Here is a 17,239-nt window from a genome sequence, read left to right as displayed (position 1 = left end):
GCCTGGTTCTCTGGCACAGAAACCGTGAAAGCATCATGATCTGACCTTGAAACCGATGCTTTGCATTTGCCAAGCATTCGCTGCAGCCCACTAATCCAAGAGGATTTCTACAAACTAGTGATGAAAGCAAAAATTAAACTAAAAAGTAGGCCAGTGGAGCTGCCCCCTCAGAGCCATCTCTCTCAGAGCCATCAGTGTAACAGCCCTAACCTCTGCTCTTGTTTTTTGAATAGCTTTCCCCTTTTGAGCCATAGAAATAAATCTAAAACGCAGTTATATATATATATATAAAAAAATCAAACAAGTAGAAAATAAGTTACACATCCAGCAGGATTTGATTGTTGATAGTAAATATTAAGACCGACTCATAACAGTACAACAGGTTCTTCAATGTCACCATTTTCACTTTACAATGAATTCCTGAAACTAGAAGCTGCAACATATTGAGTTAGGTTTTTCTTTATTCATACAAGCTTTCTACTGTCGCTGCTATTATCTTCTTGTCAAAATACTGAATTTGACTTGTTGTTTTGATAAAAATCTCGTCCAGTCAGACAAGTTTTAACATAGTATGTATTTGATTGGCTTTTCTTCTGCTGAAGTGAAACTGAGGTGGAGAGTGACACCAAACCATCGCACTCCTTCCAGAGATGACGGAAAAATAATGACTTTGACCTTAACTCGCGTCTCAATTTATGTTTAGAACAGGTTTTAAATAGCGAAGAGATTCTTCTAATTGGTGGCTCTCCCACCGTTAAGGCTGTTAGACACTCAGCGAGGAGTGAGAACGTTGTTTTGTCCTCGCAGCTTCTTCTCGACACGTCAACCGGGCAGAATTTCTTTCTCTGCATCGCAGTGTCCGGCAACTGTCCTGTGATTGGTTGAAGCTGGAAGTGAGCGCGATTAATGCGTACAAGCAGAAACGCTAGCGTCCTCTCTGTGAGCTGCCAGATGTTAATATTCACAGTGTGACTGTTAATCTCTCTGAAAATTGAAAGAAAAGTGTCTGTTCATCTCCCACATCTCCTGCAATGTTTAGCTTCATTTAGCTTAGCATCTGCCGCAGTGGGAGGGCCTTATGAGGACTTCCCCGGAGTTCGGCACTTGACCTTCTTGTCGCATGTAAATGACCTGGCCAAAACGAACTTTGTCCTTGTTCTCGCAGTCCTCCCATGTATGTAACGAGATTTAGAAGTTCCCTAACGCGAGTCCATCCATCCAGCCATCCGGTTTGTCAGAGCAGTCCATTTTTGTCAGCGTCTTGAGATTTAAACTTGCTTCGGAGCACTGCTCCTTCTCCTTTTTGAAATGTGCATTTTAAATCCAGCAAAGTGGGCTGCCGTGCTTAGGGAGCTTTGAGAGGCTAAGCGTCACCTCTTCACCTCTTTTCAATTGTAAGAGTTTCAGTTTCTGGAGCTACCAACTTGCAGAGGAGTAGTAAAAAAAAAAATATAAATTGATTTTTCACCAGACCCGGTGTCGGCCGTTTTAGAGGACGTGCCGAACTGCCCTCTCTCAAACATCGTCCAACTCGTCATTCTTCTTCGCCCTGTGATAGGTTGTTGGGGTCTGAAAGCTGTGAAACTTTGAAGACACTCTGCAGCACAAACAGCCGTGGGGGAAAAAAAAAGAAGTATCCGTCAGTGCTAACAGAGCTGTAATAGGTGACATGTTGCAGAGGAGGCTGAGGACCAAGGCATGAAAGGAAGCATTTGCCACAGAGAGCTCTATCTCTGGTTCTGATCCGACCGCGGATGGATGCCTGGAGGTTGACGCTGCATCCATCCATCCATCCATCCATCCATCCATCCATCCATCCATCGGCTTACCCAGAACACATATATACCACATATCTCACACGCTGTCACCCAACGATTTTGTAACTGAAAAGCAAGACTCGAGACTCCGCGGAGGAGCTCTTACCAGGACAAGTGAAGCAGAGAACAGCGGTGATTTGTTGACTCCGAGGTTGGGTATCGCATCTGCCTGGTGTTTATTAAGCGGCCCAAAGCCTCGTCGGGCTGCGCTTCGATCATTCAGGGGGAACGGCGTGATGGAGAGCCTCATCCCCTCCAACCTCTAATGCCTCTGCTGAAGCTATTAGCCGGCCTTAATGTTTTCTGCTGAGAGGATGCCATAATGACAGAGACTCCAGACTAATGTGTCATTTGTTGATTTTGGCAGCGAGTTAATATTGAATACAGATGTTTTCACATCGAAAAAAACAACAAAAAAAACACATTCTCCTGGCCGTATTTTGAAAAGTTGGGCTAAGGATCGAGGTTGAAATGTTTAAAACATCTAAAAGCTTGGAAAATGTACATGATGTAGTAAACACATGGACTCTTTCACTGTAGGTCAACAGTCAGCACTGTAATAACCAGCAACTTGTGCAGCATTTGAACAAAGCTTCATTTTCCGAGCCTTGGATCGATACCATGTGTGTGCCATTAGAGTAGTTTTATAAGCTCAGAGGGAGCGCTGCGATAATCATCATTCTCCATATAAATCGAATGGAATGAGCGGGGGCTCGGGAAAGGACTGCATTGTGCGAGAAGTGCACCAATGTTACATTTCAGCCGGATTGTGAATTGCTGTGGTTTGCTTTGAGAAACTCTTGATTGGAGGGAGTAACGTGCACAACTGAAGTGTTTACACGGTAGAAGCAGCACGAGTTCAGGTTTAGTTTTTTAAGTGGCTGACCTCTGGTGACGTCACTGATAAAAACACAGCGGAACGCTGTACTGAAATCTGTGGAGAGCTCTTTGCAGCCCTTTAACGCCGCCATACAATGGAGAGCCTTTTTCCGTCGTAATAAAAATCTTTTTGTCACCTGCGTTACCCACAATGCAACTCAGCCTCACAAAAGTCTGGTTAGAGATTTCTTTGTGTTATGGTAATGGCTGAAGTTCTGATGGGTAGTGCCATTTTACAGAGCTACTATCACCTTTTTTTTCCCCAGTTTTAGTCAATGGGCAAAAACTATTTTTCTGTGCGGACCATTTTCTACGTCTCTCTGAATCTGACAAGCACATCCACTTAACTCTGCGATCGGCTTTTTTTTTTTTTGTGGTTTTAATATGAGCAATTAACTGTAATAGTTTTTTTTTTATTTTCTGAAAATGTGTTTCCTTTCGCACTTGAAATATAGTACTATGTTAGTTGGTGGGTTGTCAGCTTATACATTAGCGTTTCCCAGACTTCAAGGTGACACCTTCTTATCTACTTATGTGAACAGTTTACCTCTGCAAGCAGTCGTGTTCAGGTTGCAGTAACACAAGCACAGACAAGCAACACATCTTCTCTTGGGAGAAGACAAGACATTGCCGTATAATGTTATGCCGACGGAAAAATATTCAAATGAAGATGTAGAAGGAAATGTAATGAATGAGCAGGCGGCAGGTGCAGGCTAATCTCCCTAAGTCGACACCTTCTGTAGTCGCTTTATGATAAAAACCCTTCCAGGTTTTGTTTTGCTTTGCAAGTTGAAGGATTATTGTGAAGCAGTGCCAGGACTTGTTTAGTTTGCGTCAACAGTAGCAATGCCGCCTGCTGAATTCTCTGGAGATCCGTGAGCTCACAGGATGTCATCTTGCCAGACTTCAAGCTGCTCTTGTGAGCCTACGGAGTCACGGACCAATCGGCATCCTGAGAGGGAGCTACCGGCGGCGGTGGTTGTGACTTTCAAAGAATCATCTCTCAAAGAGTCATCGATATGTTAAAGACGTAGCGAGCTCCGCCGGCTTGCTTGCTTTGAAGCCCCCTGCAGCTTATTGGTTTTAGGCATTGATGGACAGATGGTTTGTTTCAATCTGAGCGTGGCATCGTAGGTTACAGTAAAACACTAGAGGTGAGACAATCCAGACCTACACCACAGCAACCACAGGCGTCCCTCTTTCCTCCCATTCCTCTCTGCTCCAGTCAGTATTTTTGCTTTCTCCCTTTTCTGAAGTGTTCTCAAATGTCACAGAAATGTCCCCTCCTCCCTTCGCTGTCTGCGGCAGTTCCAGCGCTGGTGACATTTTATGGATTCCTTTCAGTGTTATCAGCGATTAATGGTGACCTTTGCTTGGGAGGGGGCTAAATATTTGATCTGCACCAACTGGAAGAAACAAAACTATCACCGTTACGTTTTCAAAAGTCAAATTCGCCTCACGAGGCTTTTGTGTTTTGCATTGTATTGTAGCAATTACAGTGACATACCATTCCCTTTACTGCTACTTTTTTGGGGGGGTCTTTTAAAGCTATGTTTGTGGACCATACTTGGGGCTGCACGGACATGTCAACTAGTCTGTTTGTCGACTTTAAGCGTCTGATCGCATGCCAATAACAACAAAGACATGAAGACGACCACTGGGTTAGTTGATAGACGAATCCCATTTTCTACCACATATTTTCTCCTAAACTTCATCTTTTTCAATAGCGACCAAAGCAACTAACGCATCCGGTGACGTAGGGAGTGACGATCATATACTCTCTCTTTAACGAAGGACTAATGGAATTTCTTGCCTTAACACATTACTACGTTGGTGTCACAGTAATGTTTGCGTACGGCATTACAGAGTTAAACACAGAGAGAACACTAGTCCATCCATCTCAGTCCAGGAAATCTGTGCGGTGCACTCACGAACCCATCAAACACTCTGACGAAACTGAACCGCCCAAGGATAGGAAGCCCAAGCTTTCCCTTTGTTCGTTTGAGTTACCAGCCTCTAAGAAGACACTGATTTAAAGCAACTCCCAGCCCTGCAAGCCTATACCAAGCAAAGTATGACGGCGTAATCCCGTTAAATAGGATTTAGCTGAACATTGCAAGTGATATGTGGTCTGGATGTGAATCATTAGCCCTTGAACACCTAAAACTCATAATGTTTACCTGGACTTTTGCCATGGAACTTTAAAAATCTGGTGTTTTTTTGTAAAAGTGTAATAACCTGACACTATTGGCCGTAAAGTGCAACGTCTCATCTTATAGAAACCATTGGAATTTTGCCGATAGGTCAAACGTAATTGACCTGATTACGGTAATCCAAGGAGCGCTTGTGCAAAAGTTCTGCCGGGGGACACATTTAGGTTTTAAAGGACGAATGAGGTGTCTTTTAAAAATCCGTGCGACACTAGGGCCACAGTCTAATTATAAATAGAAAAACCACGGCCCGACAACCATTCCCGTTATCTCCAGGTGCATCTCCCCATCAGTGTCATCCGGAGAGGAGATTGCGTCCCTGTTTTCGTGCAGGGCTCCTCATTAGATGCTTGGGTCGAGTTTTATATGACAGAATATGGTATTAAAACATAACGCACGTCCAGGGAGGTGTAATTAAGATATATAATGCATGTGTTTCTTGTGGTGAGTGGTTAATAATCATGTTTGTATTCCCAGGCCAGTTATTGATCGTCTTCCCTTGAGAAAGCAAACCCAGACAATTTGTTCTTCTCATTTCCCAGAGGTTTCTTTATCGGCTGCTGATTTAAAAACCCTCTCCGTTATTCATTTGCTAAACATGGAAAAAGACGTCACTACTAGTCCTTGTCTCGTTGTCTTCTCTTGTGGTTGGCCAACTTTTGTGTTTGTGTGTGTGTGTGTGTGTGTGTGTGTGTGCTTGATTCATTGCTTGACACCCCGCACACCGAGTTCTTTCTAAGTCCATTACACTCCAGCTCTATATTGCACCTTGTTCTGTCTTCCAGATAGTATCAGCTAAATGTTCCCTGCAGTTGAAATGAAATGTCTGAAAGCGCCACTGTCTGCTCGGCTCAGTTTTTCTCTGCTAAAACACCACGGCGCTATCTGTGATAGAACGCGTATCCAGCGTTGCCCGACGCGAATGAATCACTCTCTTTCAAATTCGATGTCCAAAGAGCTGTTTTTGTCAATTTGAAGCGAGCTCATGATTCACACGAGCTAATCTGGCCATCCAATAGAGGATGGTGGAAATGGGAGCCATTATTCTACAGAACTGCACTGGTGCATCAAATCAAATCAGCCCAGTAAGATAAATGCTGAAATAGATTTGAGGGGGGAAAAAAAAAAATAGTTTTCCAATGACTATGCCATTACTTATTTTCCGAGTTTAATTAGCTTTTATGAAGATGGTGCTGGCTCTATCAGCAGGGGCCAGATTTTTTCTTTTCTTTTTACAAAGTAGAGGGAGATTATCTCCTACAAAAAGAAACCTGAACTTCTTCCAGATTTATCAGAAAAATAACGATGATGGCATTTCAGTTGTTGAGATGAATGATTTGCAGTTTCTGTCGTAGCCTTTGTTTTGTCTTATTCGCCTTTGCATAATTGGTGTCAGAGCGCCTCATTCACTTGGTCAGAAGAGGAAAATGATGATGATGAAATAAATTAGAATATTTGTCCATTGGTCTGTGCTATGTCTGTAATTTCTTTGTAATTAAGTAATTTGGATCATTTTTATAGTCAAAATCGCAGAATTTGAAAATTTCCTGTTAAAACTTGAGGTGAAGTTCAGTTTGTCGCCGTTTCTGGGTAATTTTTTTTTAAACTGGGCTGGTCTCGTGCCATTGGCTATTTCTCTGTTTGTCACTAATATAATCTTAGATAGACAGGATAAAGATGAATGTAAGAACTACTCCTCAAAAGTGAAGCCAAAGCAAGTAGAGTTCCCCCTGGTGGCTGGAGGCTGCAGTGCAGGTCATACACTCTGTCAAATATTTTTTTTTAAAGCGTAGTTTTGGTCATTTTAGGTAGTAAGTATAATGTGGATGCATACTAAAGTGTCAAATTTTTTGTTGGTTTCATTTTAGTTAGTTATAAAAATATGATGTAACCACCAGTTTCCATGCCAACCACTTCATAGAGCAGTCCGGTGGCCAATGAGAGGAAGTGAAGAGGAAGATGTCAAGAACTGTCGAAGCTTAGTTTTAAATTCAAATATTTGTTTCTCTATGTGTGAAACGAATTCTCATTTGAGATGTGAAACATAAGCACTTAGCGTGAAAGCAGCTAATCGGACGGTAAATTGAAGCTGTTTCCATTTGGCTCATATTTGTACATCTGACACTGAAAGAGACCAAACCACACGGCGCATCACAGGCAAAGGCTGCCCAATCACACGCCTTTTTGAACAAGGTTTCTCCTTCGCCGCTCACAATATCAAGACGCAGGGAACACCCTTTCATAGTGGCGGTGGTCCGTCTAATGACACAGTAATTACAAAAACAAGAAATAGTTGTCTGATTCACCTCATCAGTCAGCAATCTGATGTGGATGAATCGGGCTGATTGCGCTATCGTAATTACTGGATGATTTCTAAACAGCTGCCCTGATTCTAAAATACACGGTGTGGCGTGTTATTATCGCTGTTGCTTCTACCTGTGAATTGATACACCAAATATTGCAAAAAGTAATGAAAATGTAATATTGCCTCCACAGTAAAACACTGCGTATTCCTCCTGGAATTGCTGTTTTATCCAAACAGCAACCATTAAATGCCACGGAACTGAGAATTAATGGGTTTTGTCAGAGTGTAGTTCACAGTGCACTTTCATCTTCTTCTTTTTTTTCCCCTTTCTTCTCAATGACACAATAAGCTGTCTCCCATCACATTAATCTCCTTCCTGCTTTGTGTACCCCAGGGCATCGCAGGGGAAGGACAGTGACGGCGCAGTGGCTTTCTCAAGGCCGGATCAAGAGGGACGCTGAGACCACCGCACAGGTCAGATGCCTCATCAACCCTTCACTGACCTTCTCTGACTCTAACACGACTAGAAATTACATTGGTTCAGACTCTAAAATCATCCTGTTTTCCTAAGAGTCTGTCCTCTTTATTGGTGTATCTTTTCTGTAACCCTAGAACCTCAACGGTGGCTTCCTTCCTCTGAAAGATCTAAACCAGGATTTAAATTATGACTTCTCTTCTCTGGCCTTGGTAGCTTGAATATTTAATCACTGAGGGCAACCTCTGCTAAATCATATATATTTTTTTGTCTCGTTTCAAGGGCATCTGTTCTTCTATACTTGTGTTCTCTGGGGACGCTCGGCTCAGTTCTGTGATTATCGATGTGCAGTCATTTTCGACCCCACTCTCATTTTCAGCCCATGGACGTCCTTCATCCTGCAATAGCCCTTTCGCAGTGGTGTGCACATGGTTGCACATACAGTATACTGGTTCATACCCAATACCAGTATATTGTTTTATATATATATATACTGACATACCATTGCATTTGATTGCCCAGCATTCACAAGGCCGCACCATGAGATACTGTTTCAGACTGGACCATTTTCAGTGTAGCGCTTCTTAACATACAGTGCGACTGCAAAAGCATGGTGAGGCGTGGTGAAGATGGAAAGCTCCAAAAATTAATTGACAGAACAAAAAGATAATGAAGACACAGAAGAACTTGTGCCAAAAAAGTGCGATGTTGGTTTTGTGTTGAGTTTTGCTCGTTTAAAAAAAAAAAAACTTCTTTGCAAGTGTTGTCGGGCTAAAATTTGCTACTAGCTACTAGACCTTAGTCAGTCTACTGAATTTATTCCTCTCTCAAAAAAAGCATTATGATATACCGTGATACCGAAAAAATACCGCAATGTACATACACACAGGCGGGAGGACGAGAAAAACGATGCACAGTGAAGTAGTTCTTCAGCAGAATTCAGCAGCAGTCGAAAAAGCGGCATATTCCAAAAACAATGAACGACGTAACATTCACAACAGAAGTTTGTAAAACGCTCCATCAGGTGGGGGTGAATATGTCGTGTAGCTGCTTTTACGCGACATGTTCGTGCGGTCATGGTACTGTTTGCTTTGTAGACAGAGAAACATGATGATATTTATCTGTTTATTTTACATTTGATTGCTTTTACTATTGCAAGTACTGAGCATTTCTTCACTTTAAGTAGGTAGTTGTGTAACAGGACGAACGCCTTTTGAAACTGTTGTGTTCCCATAAAGGAATATTTAAATTATATTGAAGGTTTTTTTCTGAATTTGTGTTCATTCACAGATGACGGGCTGACTACTGTTATTAAATGTAATTTTTTGCGCCTGTTGCTGTACCTGCACCTGACACATATTGTCCAGTATTTCCAGCATCTGTGACATCAATCAGTGACATCAAGACTCATGTCTGTCTTCAAAAACAAAGAGAACAGTATCCCTTTGGTGCCTACACGCGAATTATATAACGACTACGGGCTGCAGGGATTCAGATTTTTTTAAAGTCGACTAGTCTCAGATGGAATCGCTATCAGAGCGTAATTGCTCTGTGATTTCTAAACAGCTGCCCTGATGCTAAAATACATGGTGTGATATGTTATTATCACTGTTGGTTCTCCCTGTGCATTGATAAGCCAAATATAATGAAGTATGGGCTTCATCTTTAGTGAAATATTCCCACAGACTTGATGAACCACTGCTTGTTTGCTCCAACGACCCACTGGACTCCTCACATGTCTTCTAGGAGGCGTCCATGTTGTTATTTTCAATGACTAGTTGATATGATGCTTAAAGAGCGATGTCGACAAACTGACTGGTCAATACAAGTGTTAATAACCACTGGCTGAAATTAGTATGACAATTAGAATCAGCTTTATTTGGCCAGGGTTAGGGTTATGATTATTGCTAGGGTTAGGGTTATGGTCAAGGCCAGGGCTAGGGTTATGGTCAGGGTTAGGGTTAAGATTAGGACTAGGGTTAGGGTTAGGCTTAAGTAATGGAGATAAGTACCTGTGCATATACAAGGAATTTGACCCCTGTGATTTTGCTCTTTTGTACAAAACTCCAAACTTAAACGTAAAACTGAAAGCATGAAAATATAAAACTGTACAGCATACTTTAGACTTAAGTAAATAACATAGAGTTAATGATCATCTGCATGATCTCACACTCTGGGACAGAGCAATATCTCGTGGGACAAAAGTGTCTTTGTGATTGCGGATGGTTTTGATGTACAGTGCTCTGTAACGAAGGCCTGATGGGAGGAGTCTAAACAGATTGTGTCTGGGGTGTGATGGGTCTGTGGACCTTGGACCTGTACAGGTCTTGGATGGAGGAAAGGTCAGTACCGGTAATCTTCTTTACAGATCTGATTGTTCTGCAGTCTGTCCCTGTCGTGCCAGATCCAAAGCCAGATCGTCACAGTCCATCACCGATGTAGTCAGGATACATTTTAACAAATCACATTGCATTGGGAACAATCATGCATGTGTACTTTATACGAAGCACGTGTGCTGATGAGTAACTGTGCTCGAACAGGTTACGTTCTCGGCTGAGCCACTGACAACTTGTTATGTCAGTGAAATGTGTTAGCGCTGACATGGAGTTGGCTGGCCGTGCCCGGCTAAGCATGGAAACGTGGCTCGGTGCCTTGCTGTACAGATGTCCCTGCTTGGCTGACGCTGTTGCCTTGGCAGGAAAGGAGATGTGAGGGGAAAAGAGAGATCGTAGCCAAAGCTTGAAGCTCGACACCCTGGAGCTGCCATTAGTCTTAAGCCGGCCCTCTCTTCAGCGACAATACAAGAAATGAAACTCATTCAGGGATTTTTTTTTTGGCTTTCATTCGAAAATGAACAAAGGCCAAGAGAGAGGCTTCAGCTGACAGAGCAGTGGCTTAAAATACAATTTAATGTAGCTGATTATGTAATAATAGTTAAGAATTAGTAGTTTAATTTTTCCCACAGTTCAAGGCTTGGACTGAAAAACAGGATGAGTGCTTCTTCATGATTTTTAGTTGCTCTTTATACATTTGTTTTTACTCAACTATGATGCATAATAAGCGTTTTCACAGACTAAATTTTATTTTATTTTTGGTTTATCTACTAAGTTATGAATTCCATACTAAAGTATGTTTAATTAACAGTTATCAAGTCAAAACGAGGAATCCTTTCTGTTCCGTTAACATCTCGTCTGCTTTTTAATTCTACATCATAATTGCTGGCCTCACACACGGGAAGCACCATGAAATGACTAGAGCTGTGGGCAGAAGCTGAAACTTGAAAGCGTCTGATTATAGCGGCACGTCGGGGCTCTTTGTAAGTTCACCGTGCCGTCGATGATTTGCCGACAGTTGAGGACCATCTTCCCAGAAGGGCACTGTGTAATTGACGGTGATCACCAGAGGCGTCTGACTGCCTCTTGTGCATCTTAATGCTTATGATAATAGGAAAGTGGTGTCCCGCTGAGGTACATAAACTACGCAGAATGATTCCGACCCACACATCAGTCTGCATCTACCAGAGTCCTCGTGCTAACCGGCGCGCTGACGCCCACGTATCGATGCGTTTTTTGGCCAAGGTTAGTGTTCGGGGAGAAGAAGAGGTACAGGGAAGATTAGTGGGATTAGAAAAGCAATGAGAAAGCACGGTGGGGGATTAAAGGTGGATGGTCGCACAATTCTTGGATTGGAAAAGATTTTTGCTTGGCTCAACATCACAACACACCCGCATCATGTTTTACCTTCTGACCCTCCTCTCTGTTTGAAAAGATGGTCTTATCGTCTTGGAAGTTTGTTTTAATGCACTGTATAATTAAGGCAAGGTAATAGCAGATTTTGCTTTATTAATTCATAGGTTTCATAGCTCACTGTAAGACTCTGCCTTTCCTTATGGGTTTTGAAGGTTTGGCTCTCCACCACACACAAGAACAAAAAAAGGGAGCAGGAGAATGACATTCAAACCCCTTCCTGCTTCCACTCCTTTTCACACCTGGCCAGTTGCTGCATAAAGTAGGTTTGCAGGTTAAGTGATTTGTCAAACATTCCTCAGGGCGTGCTTTGACTGACGTTAACACAGCATGACGAATAGCACCCCCACCCCTCATTTGAACCTGCCTTGAGCTAGTTTGGTTGCAGCGTAAAGGGTCATAGGGACTCGGGCGTGTCTGGTGATCAAATCCATCTCAGCTTTTGATGCAATTCTGCTTTCTATTCATTGAGGAGCCAATGGAGCTCCAGGCGTGCATGCATAACGTTAACCCGAAGAGTCAAAAATATGCAATATATTGGGATTTATTACCTGAAATTGTTGACCTGGAAAATCAATAAAGACCAAATTAGACAGTGGCATTGCTGTGGATCATCATGGAGGTTTTAGAGGCTGGTTGTCAGTTTGTTGACTTCACTGCTTCAACCCTCATGTTTTCTTCATTTGGACATATTTTTGCCCTTCATTTTGACTGTGTTAGTGCATATGGCACAATTTTGTCTAACATAGTCTATATCTACATAAATTTTGAAATTCAAAAAGTGAATTCTAAGGTCAACAAAACACTGGAAAAAAAATAATGTACCACCCTCTTGTAACCTTAGCCTTAAAATAGCCTGCTAAGCTCAGTAAAAAACAAATGAATTAGCAAACATTTTAGTTGTAGGCCGTATCACGAGGAAATAGCTGATCTTAGTGTTGAACACAAAAAAGACAAATTTGTCAATTTTTCTCATCAATAAAACTCTAATATTGCAGGATGAATGATGGCTGGGAAATCAAAAAATGTAGTTATAATGGAAGTCGATGGGACAAGAGGGTAGTAAATTTTAAATCTGATGCTTCATAAAAACTCATAATACAATCAGGTCAATATTTTAGATAATCTTGGTCTTACCCAAGACTGACTTAAAACAAATGCCGCAGCCTCCCAACATTAGTTTTATGGAAAATAGCTAATTTTTCAAAAAAAAATCGTAAAAAGCAACAGTGACTTCAACTAATCAAAGTGGCATTTAAAGGGTTAAAATCCTCAAAATTATTAAATTTTTAGTAGTTTGTAAAGTGCTGAAGTGGTTTAAGAGGTTTATGCAGAAAAAATTATCAATCAGTTGAGATTTGAGGAAGTTGAGGAAAGTGGAGGTCCAAAGTCTCTGAACTTCACCAGAATAGAGAGAAGTGGGCTGAACATCAACTGTTTGATAAAGTCATTTGTGCTTTAGACTTCAGAGATATTCCGCATTTTTGGTTGGTGATTTTGGTGCTGAGGTGCTGCCTGTTTTTATACAGGCTATACATATCTGCAGCTCACAGCACGTAGCACACTAGCTGTCTGTTCTCAGTGTCTGTATTCAGGTCAAGAACATAGATTTATTACTTTCTACTGGGTTTCTATTAGTGACGCTGTCAGAGACTAGTCGGTGTCCACTTGACTTTCATCAACGTTCATCATCAACATGCATCCCTACGCCTACGCAGAAATCCGTTTTAGTATAATAACCATGTCCTCATCTAAAGTCCCTGACCGTGCGGCGCTGAAGTGTCATAGATCAAGGACAATTTGACAGATATAGGAGAGCGAACCCCACATTTCTGGGACAGGGTTGATCTTGGTTAAGTGCATGTCCATAAAGAAATGCGGCAAAAAGGGTTATGACAAAGTAATGAGGACGGCATCTGTCTTGAACTCACCCACTTCTTCCACACTTCTCACCTTCTTTTGTTCTTTCATGCGTCACAGGATGCAGCGGATGAGGTTTCATCTATCACCATTTGTTTCTGTAGCTTTAGACTTTGTCTCATGTCCTTCAATTATTCGTCTGGGGAGTTCAAAGTCTTGCCGTGGCCCCTTCCCCTTCTTTTTTTTATATTATTTATTTATTTTTTGTTATCTTCCAGTCCTCTCAGAGGTCTGCATCTCTGCTTTCTGTCTGCCTAGTGATTAGATTATCTCTCACCTCGCGAGCGCCCCGGAGATGGAGATGACATTCACCCGGGCCAGATTAAGGAGTGCACGCGTGGATCCCAGCCCGGTGCTGCCGCACTGTGCAGAGGGGGGAGTGTACAGTAGTCTTCACGCATAGGCGCATTAGCATTCAGGTCACACAGTCACCGTGATGATACTCATTGGAATTCAGCTGTCATCGTTTTTCAGAAGCTGCTCTATGAAAATCAACAAATTTAAAAAAAAACAAAAAACTAATAAATGCAATGTGTCCTTTCAATCAATTGGAGCTAAAGTCTTCCATTAGGCAACTGGATTAGCAAAGATCTATCCGCGGTTGAAATATTTCACCGCGGATTATTTCGTATTTTACCCGCGTGGCCTGAGCACAAACAAGGCAGATTGACAAACTGAATGTGTGCAGTCAAACTACCCCGAAGAGTTCGTACTGCCTTAAACTGCCAGGAGTTATTACTTCATAGCTTTAAAAGAAAGAAACTAATTGCTGCTATTGACGGCGACTAAAAAAAAAAAAAAAAAAAAACTCTTTCTTTGACTTTTGTTGTGAAACTCTCGCCTTTCGAGTTGGTTGCTTCAAGGATACTTTGAGCTGTCAAACGGAGCCAAATGGATTTTCTAAGACCTCGGAGCACAGGCACGCTGAGAGTCCCAAGGCCACTTAAAGAGCAAAGTATCAGAGGAGATGGCAGATTTTCGGTGGGGAGCTTTGACGCATGTGTTAGGACTTCCAACCTTTATGTATTGAAGAACGCCAGCCGCCGTGCGCGCATTTATTACAGCTTCACATTCTGACACGGGAAAAGGAATGTGATTTGAATGTTTAGGTTTCAGTGTGGAGGATTCAGTGGCTTCTGTTAGCGAGGTTGCGGCTCGTAACCAAATAGGAGGACCTAGGATTGCTGCTACTTCAACGTAGACACTTCACTTAACGCTCTGGGTCACATAGAAACAGAGTGGGAGATCTTAATATGGCGACGTGAAGGCCTTATTTAAAGATTGTCGGTACATACAAGTGTAATCAAAAACTGTTTCTATGAAAATAAAAGAAAAGAAGATGTAAGGATGAAGGATGCCAATGTAGAGGATCGGATACAATGCATGGAAACTAAAATTAATGCTGCTGTCAAAGTGTTATATAGTGAGGAAATGAGTTATTTCACCTTGACTCATAACATCGCATGCCATTCTGTGGTGTGTTCGGGTTGAACGAGTCCACTGCTGAGGGTACTCCACATGTGGAGTGGATGGGAAGGAAGTTGTCCAGGTTGGTCTTCGCTTTTGCTGACGTCCTACTGGACTCTTTGACCCTATGACCCTCAGCTTTGTCGGGAGATGTTGAAGGCCTCCTCGTAAAACAGAGTTGACTCTGGCCCTTCCTGTAGAGTCTTTTTGTTGTAAACCCCCCCAGCATACACCGATCATCCATAACATTATGACCTAACGTTGTGTAGGTCTTCCGCATCCAAAACCGTTGTGACTCATCGTAAGTGGACTAGTGGAAGTTTGGGATCTAGTGAATGTAGAGGCCAGGTCAACACCTTGTGCTGCTCTTCGTGTTTTTTGAGTTGTTCCTGAAGCATTTTTGTGTGTTTGTTGGGGATTGGTGCTGCAAACCATCAAGGAGTGTCATTGCTATGGGGTGGGGAGGTGCCTGGTGCTGCATGTCTAAGTAACGTCAACACAAATGAACGCCAGGTCCAAACGTTTCCCAGCAGAACACTGAGTTGTCACAACGCCATTGGCGTAACTCAGGTCTCCTGCCGGTGGTTTTAATGTTGTGGCTGATCGATGTATTCCCCTCGTTCTCTCCTGGGAGGGGCCCTTCATGATGTACAACATGTGCAAGCAGAAATATCTCAGCTAATTTCCTGTCCAAGCCTCCACAGTTTCTTGTACTCTATGTGATGCGTAAGAACTGAGATCAAATGCATTAGTGTGGTGTTTGCATGCCTACCATATTGAACTGCCCCCCTCTCTCCCCTCCCCGAGTTCATAAAAGGGTTCATCCCAGCTGCAGTGTAGCGTAAACAGTTGCAGATCTCTGTTAGATGTTGTTTTACTTCAGGGCTGCTACCCTACATTTAGACCTGAGTGGACAGATGGTCACTGCTGCTGCCACCGGCCAGAGATGTCAGTGAGGGTAAAAGCTGAGGTGAGAGGAAGTTTTGTCCTAAATAACTCAAAGGACAAAAGAAAAAAAAAGGGGAACAGAAAAGCAGGCTAACATCAGGACATAGAGGGACGAAGGCTCATGACAGGTTTGCTTGACAGGAGCGCTGCTCATCACGTTGTCCCGCTGACGGGAAGGAGCCACCCTACAGCCTGTTCATTGTTGCCAAGTTCGCCCTTTTCCCTCTTCCTTTGTGTACATCTGGCATGTGTGTGCTCCCCTGCTTTTGTGCTTCGTGTCTGCGTGTGTGTGTGTGTGCGTGTTGAGCAAAGTCAGCATTAAGCCGCTATGTTCCTGCCAAGCCCACCTTCCCACTGCTGTTATGCCATATTTTAGATTTTAGCTGAGACGGGTGTTTTTGAATTGATGCTTGTGATTCTGATATTGGGTAATAATTCAGAACATGTTTGCTTTCTTTTATTGTGGTCAGATTGGACAATTCTAGAAGCAACAAGCAGTAAAAATGAGGTGAAAACATATGTTTTTAGTAGTATTTGCATGTGTTACGGCGTTGAGCTTCCTTGGGGACGTCTCATACAATAAGCCAGGGGTGTCACACATACGGCCCTGAATTTGCAAAGGATGAGCATAAGGAGAAGATGGATGAGGAGGAGGAAGACGAGGTCTACACTGAAGACATTAATGGCAATTTTTCAATAAAAGTACCTGCTATTCCTAATTTAACCACTAGGACTGGAATTGTTTTTGTCACAGACTGTTTCTGTGTGAAATTGACGCAAATCTCAAGAGCTGTGATTGGTTCACTTGGTAGCAACGTGTTTCCAGCTGCTTCTCCAACAAGTTTTTTAGAAGATTGTTTTGGATCAATGAAGATGGAACACATTGCGGAAAAGTCAACTGACCGGCAAAAAAGACGCAGCGCCGACTAGTGTTTGGGAGGAGTCATTTGCATCAACGTCTGTGGCTTCTACGTCCTGTGGAGCTATAAAAATAACACAATAACACAACACTGAGACTCAGAACTAAAGTGTAGATGGCAGCTGAAAGCTGAAATTGGACTTCTCAAAAAAAAAAAATGCAGATTGTCCAGAATACGTTTTGTAAAATGACATTTTCACAATGTGCTCGAATCATCGTTTGAGTTTTTGGTCGTTACTTACGGCATATTATGCTGTGAAGCTACCGGTCCGAGTCACTCGAGATCAAATTTGTGTCTGTGAACTAAAATGAATTTGACGTCCCTGCAGATTCTCTCGAGCTGTCTGTCTGCATGGGAAAGCATCTTCTAGTCTCTCCACAGATGTTCAGGGACTTCTGTACTTTGGTTGGATCACTCCAAGTCAGCAATTTGTCCTGATCCCCTCCAGTCTGTGCCGTATTGCTGCGTTGGAAGGTGAACCTTCACCTTCACTACGGTCGTCCTCCCATTAGTTCGGAAGTAGTTCCGTGCTTCACCGTTGAGCTGTGTTCG

General features: G+C 42.6%; 1 protein-coding gene across 1 annotated transcript in view; it reads left to right on the top strand.

Moving 5' to 3' along the window:
- adam19a (ADAM metallopeptidase domain 19a) overlaps positions 1 to 17,239 on the top strand; it is a 148,667-nt gene that overhangs the window by 14,097 nt on the left and 117,331 nt on the right. Inside the window, exon 2 of the mRNA XM_047593599.1 lies at positions 7,606 to 7,685. Coding sequence (XP_047449555.1) covers positions 7,606 to 7,685 — 80 coding nt within the window. The remainder of the gene's footprint in view (positions 1 to 7,605; positions 7,686 to 17,239) is intronic.

Source organism: Mugil cephalus, chromosome 1, assembly GCF_022458985.1.
Source record: "Mugil cephalus isolate CIBA_MC_2020 chromosome 1, CIBA_Mcephalus_1.1, whole genome shotgun sequence".
NCBI classification, from domain to species: domain Eukaryota; kingdom Metazoa; phylum Chordata; class Actinopteri; order Mugiliformes; family Mugilidae; genus Mugil; species Mugil cephalus.
The sequence above is the reverse complement of the archived record's forward strand: the minus strand, read 5'-3'. Positions and strand labels throughout refer to the sequence as shown.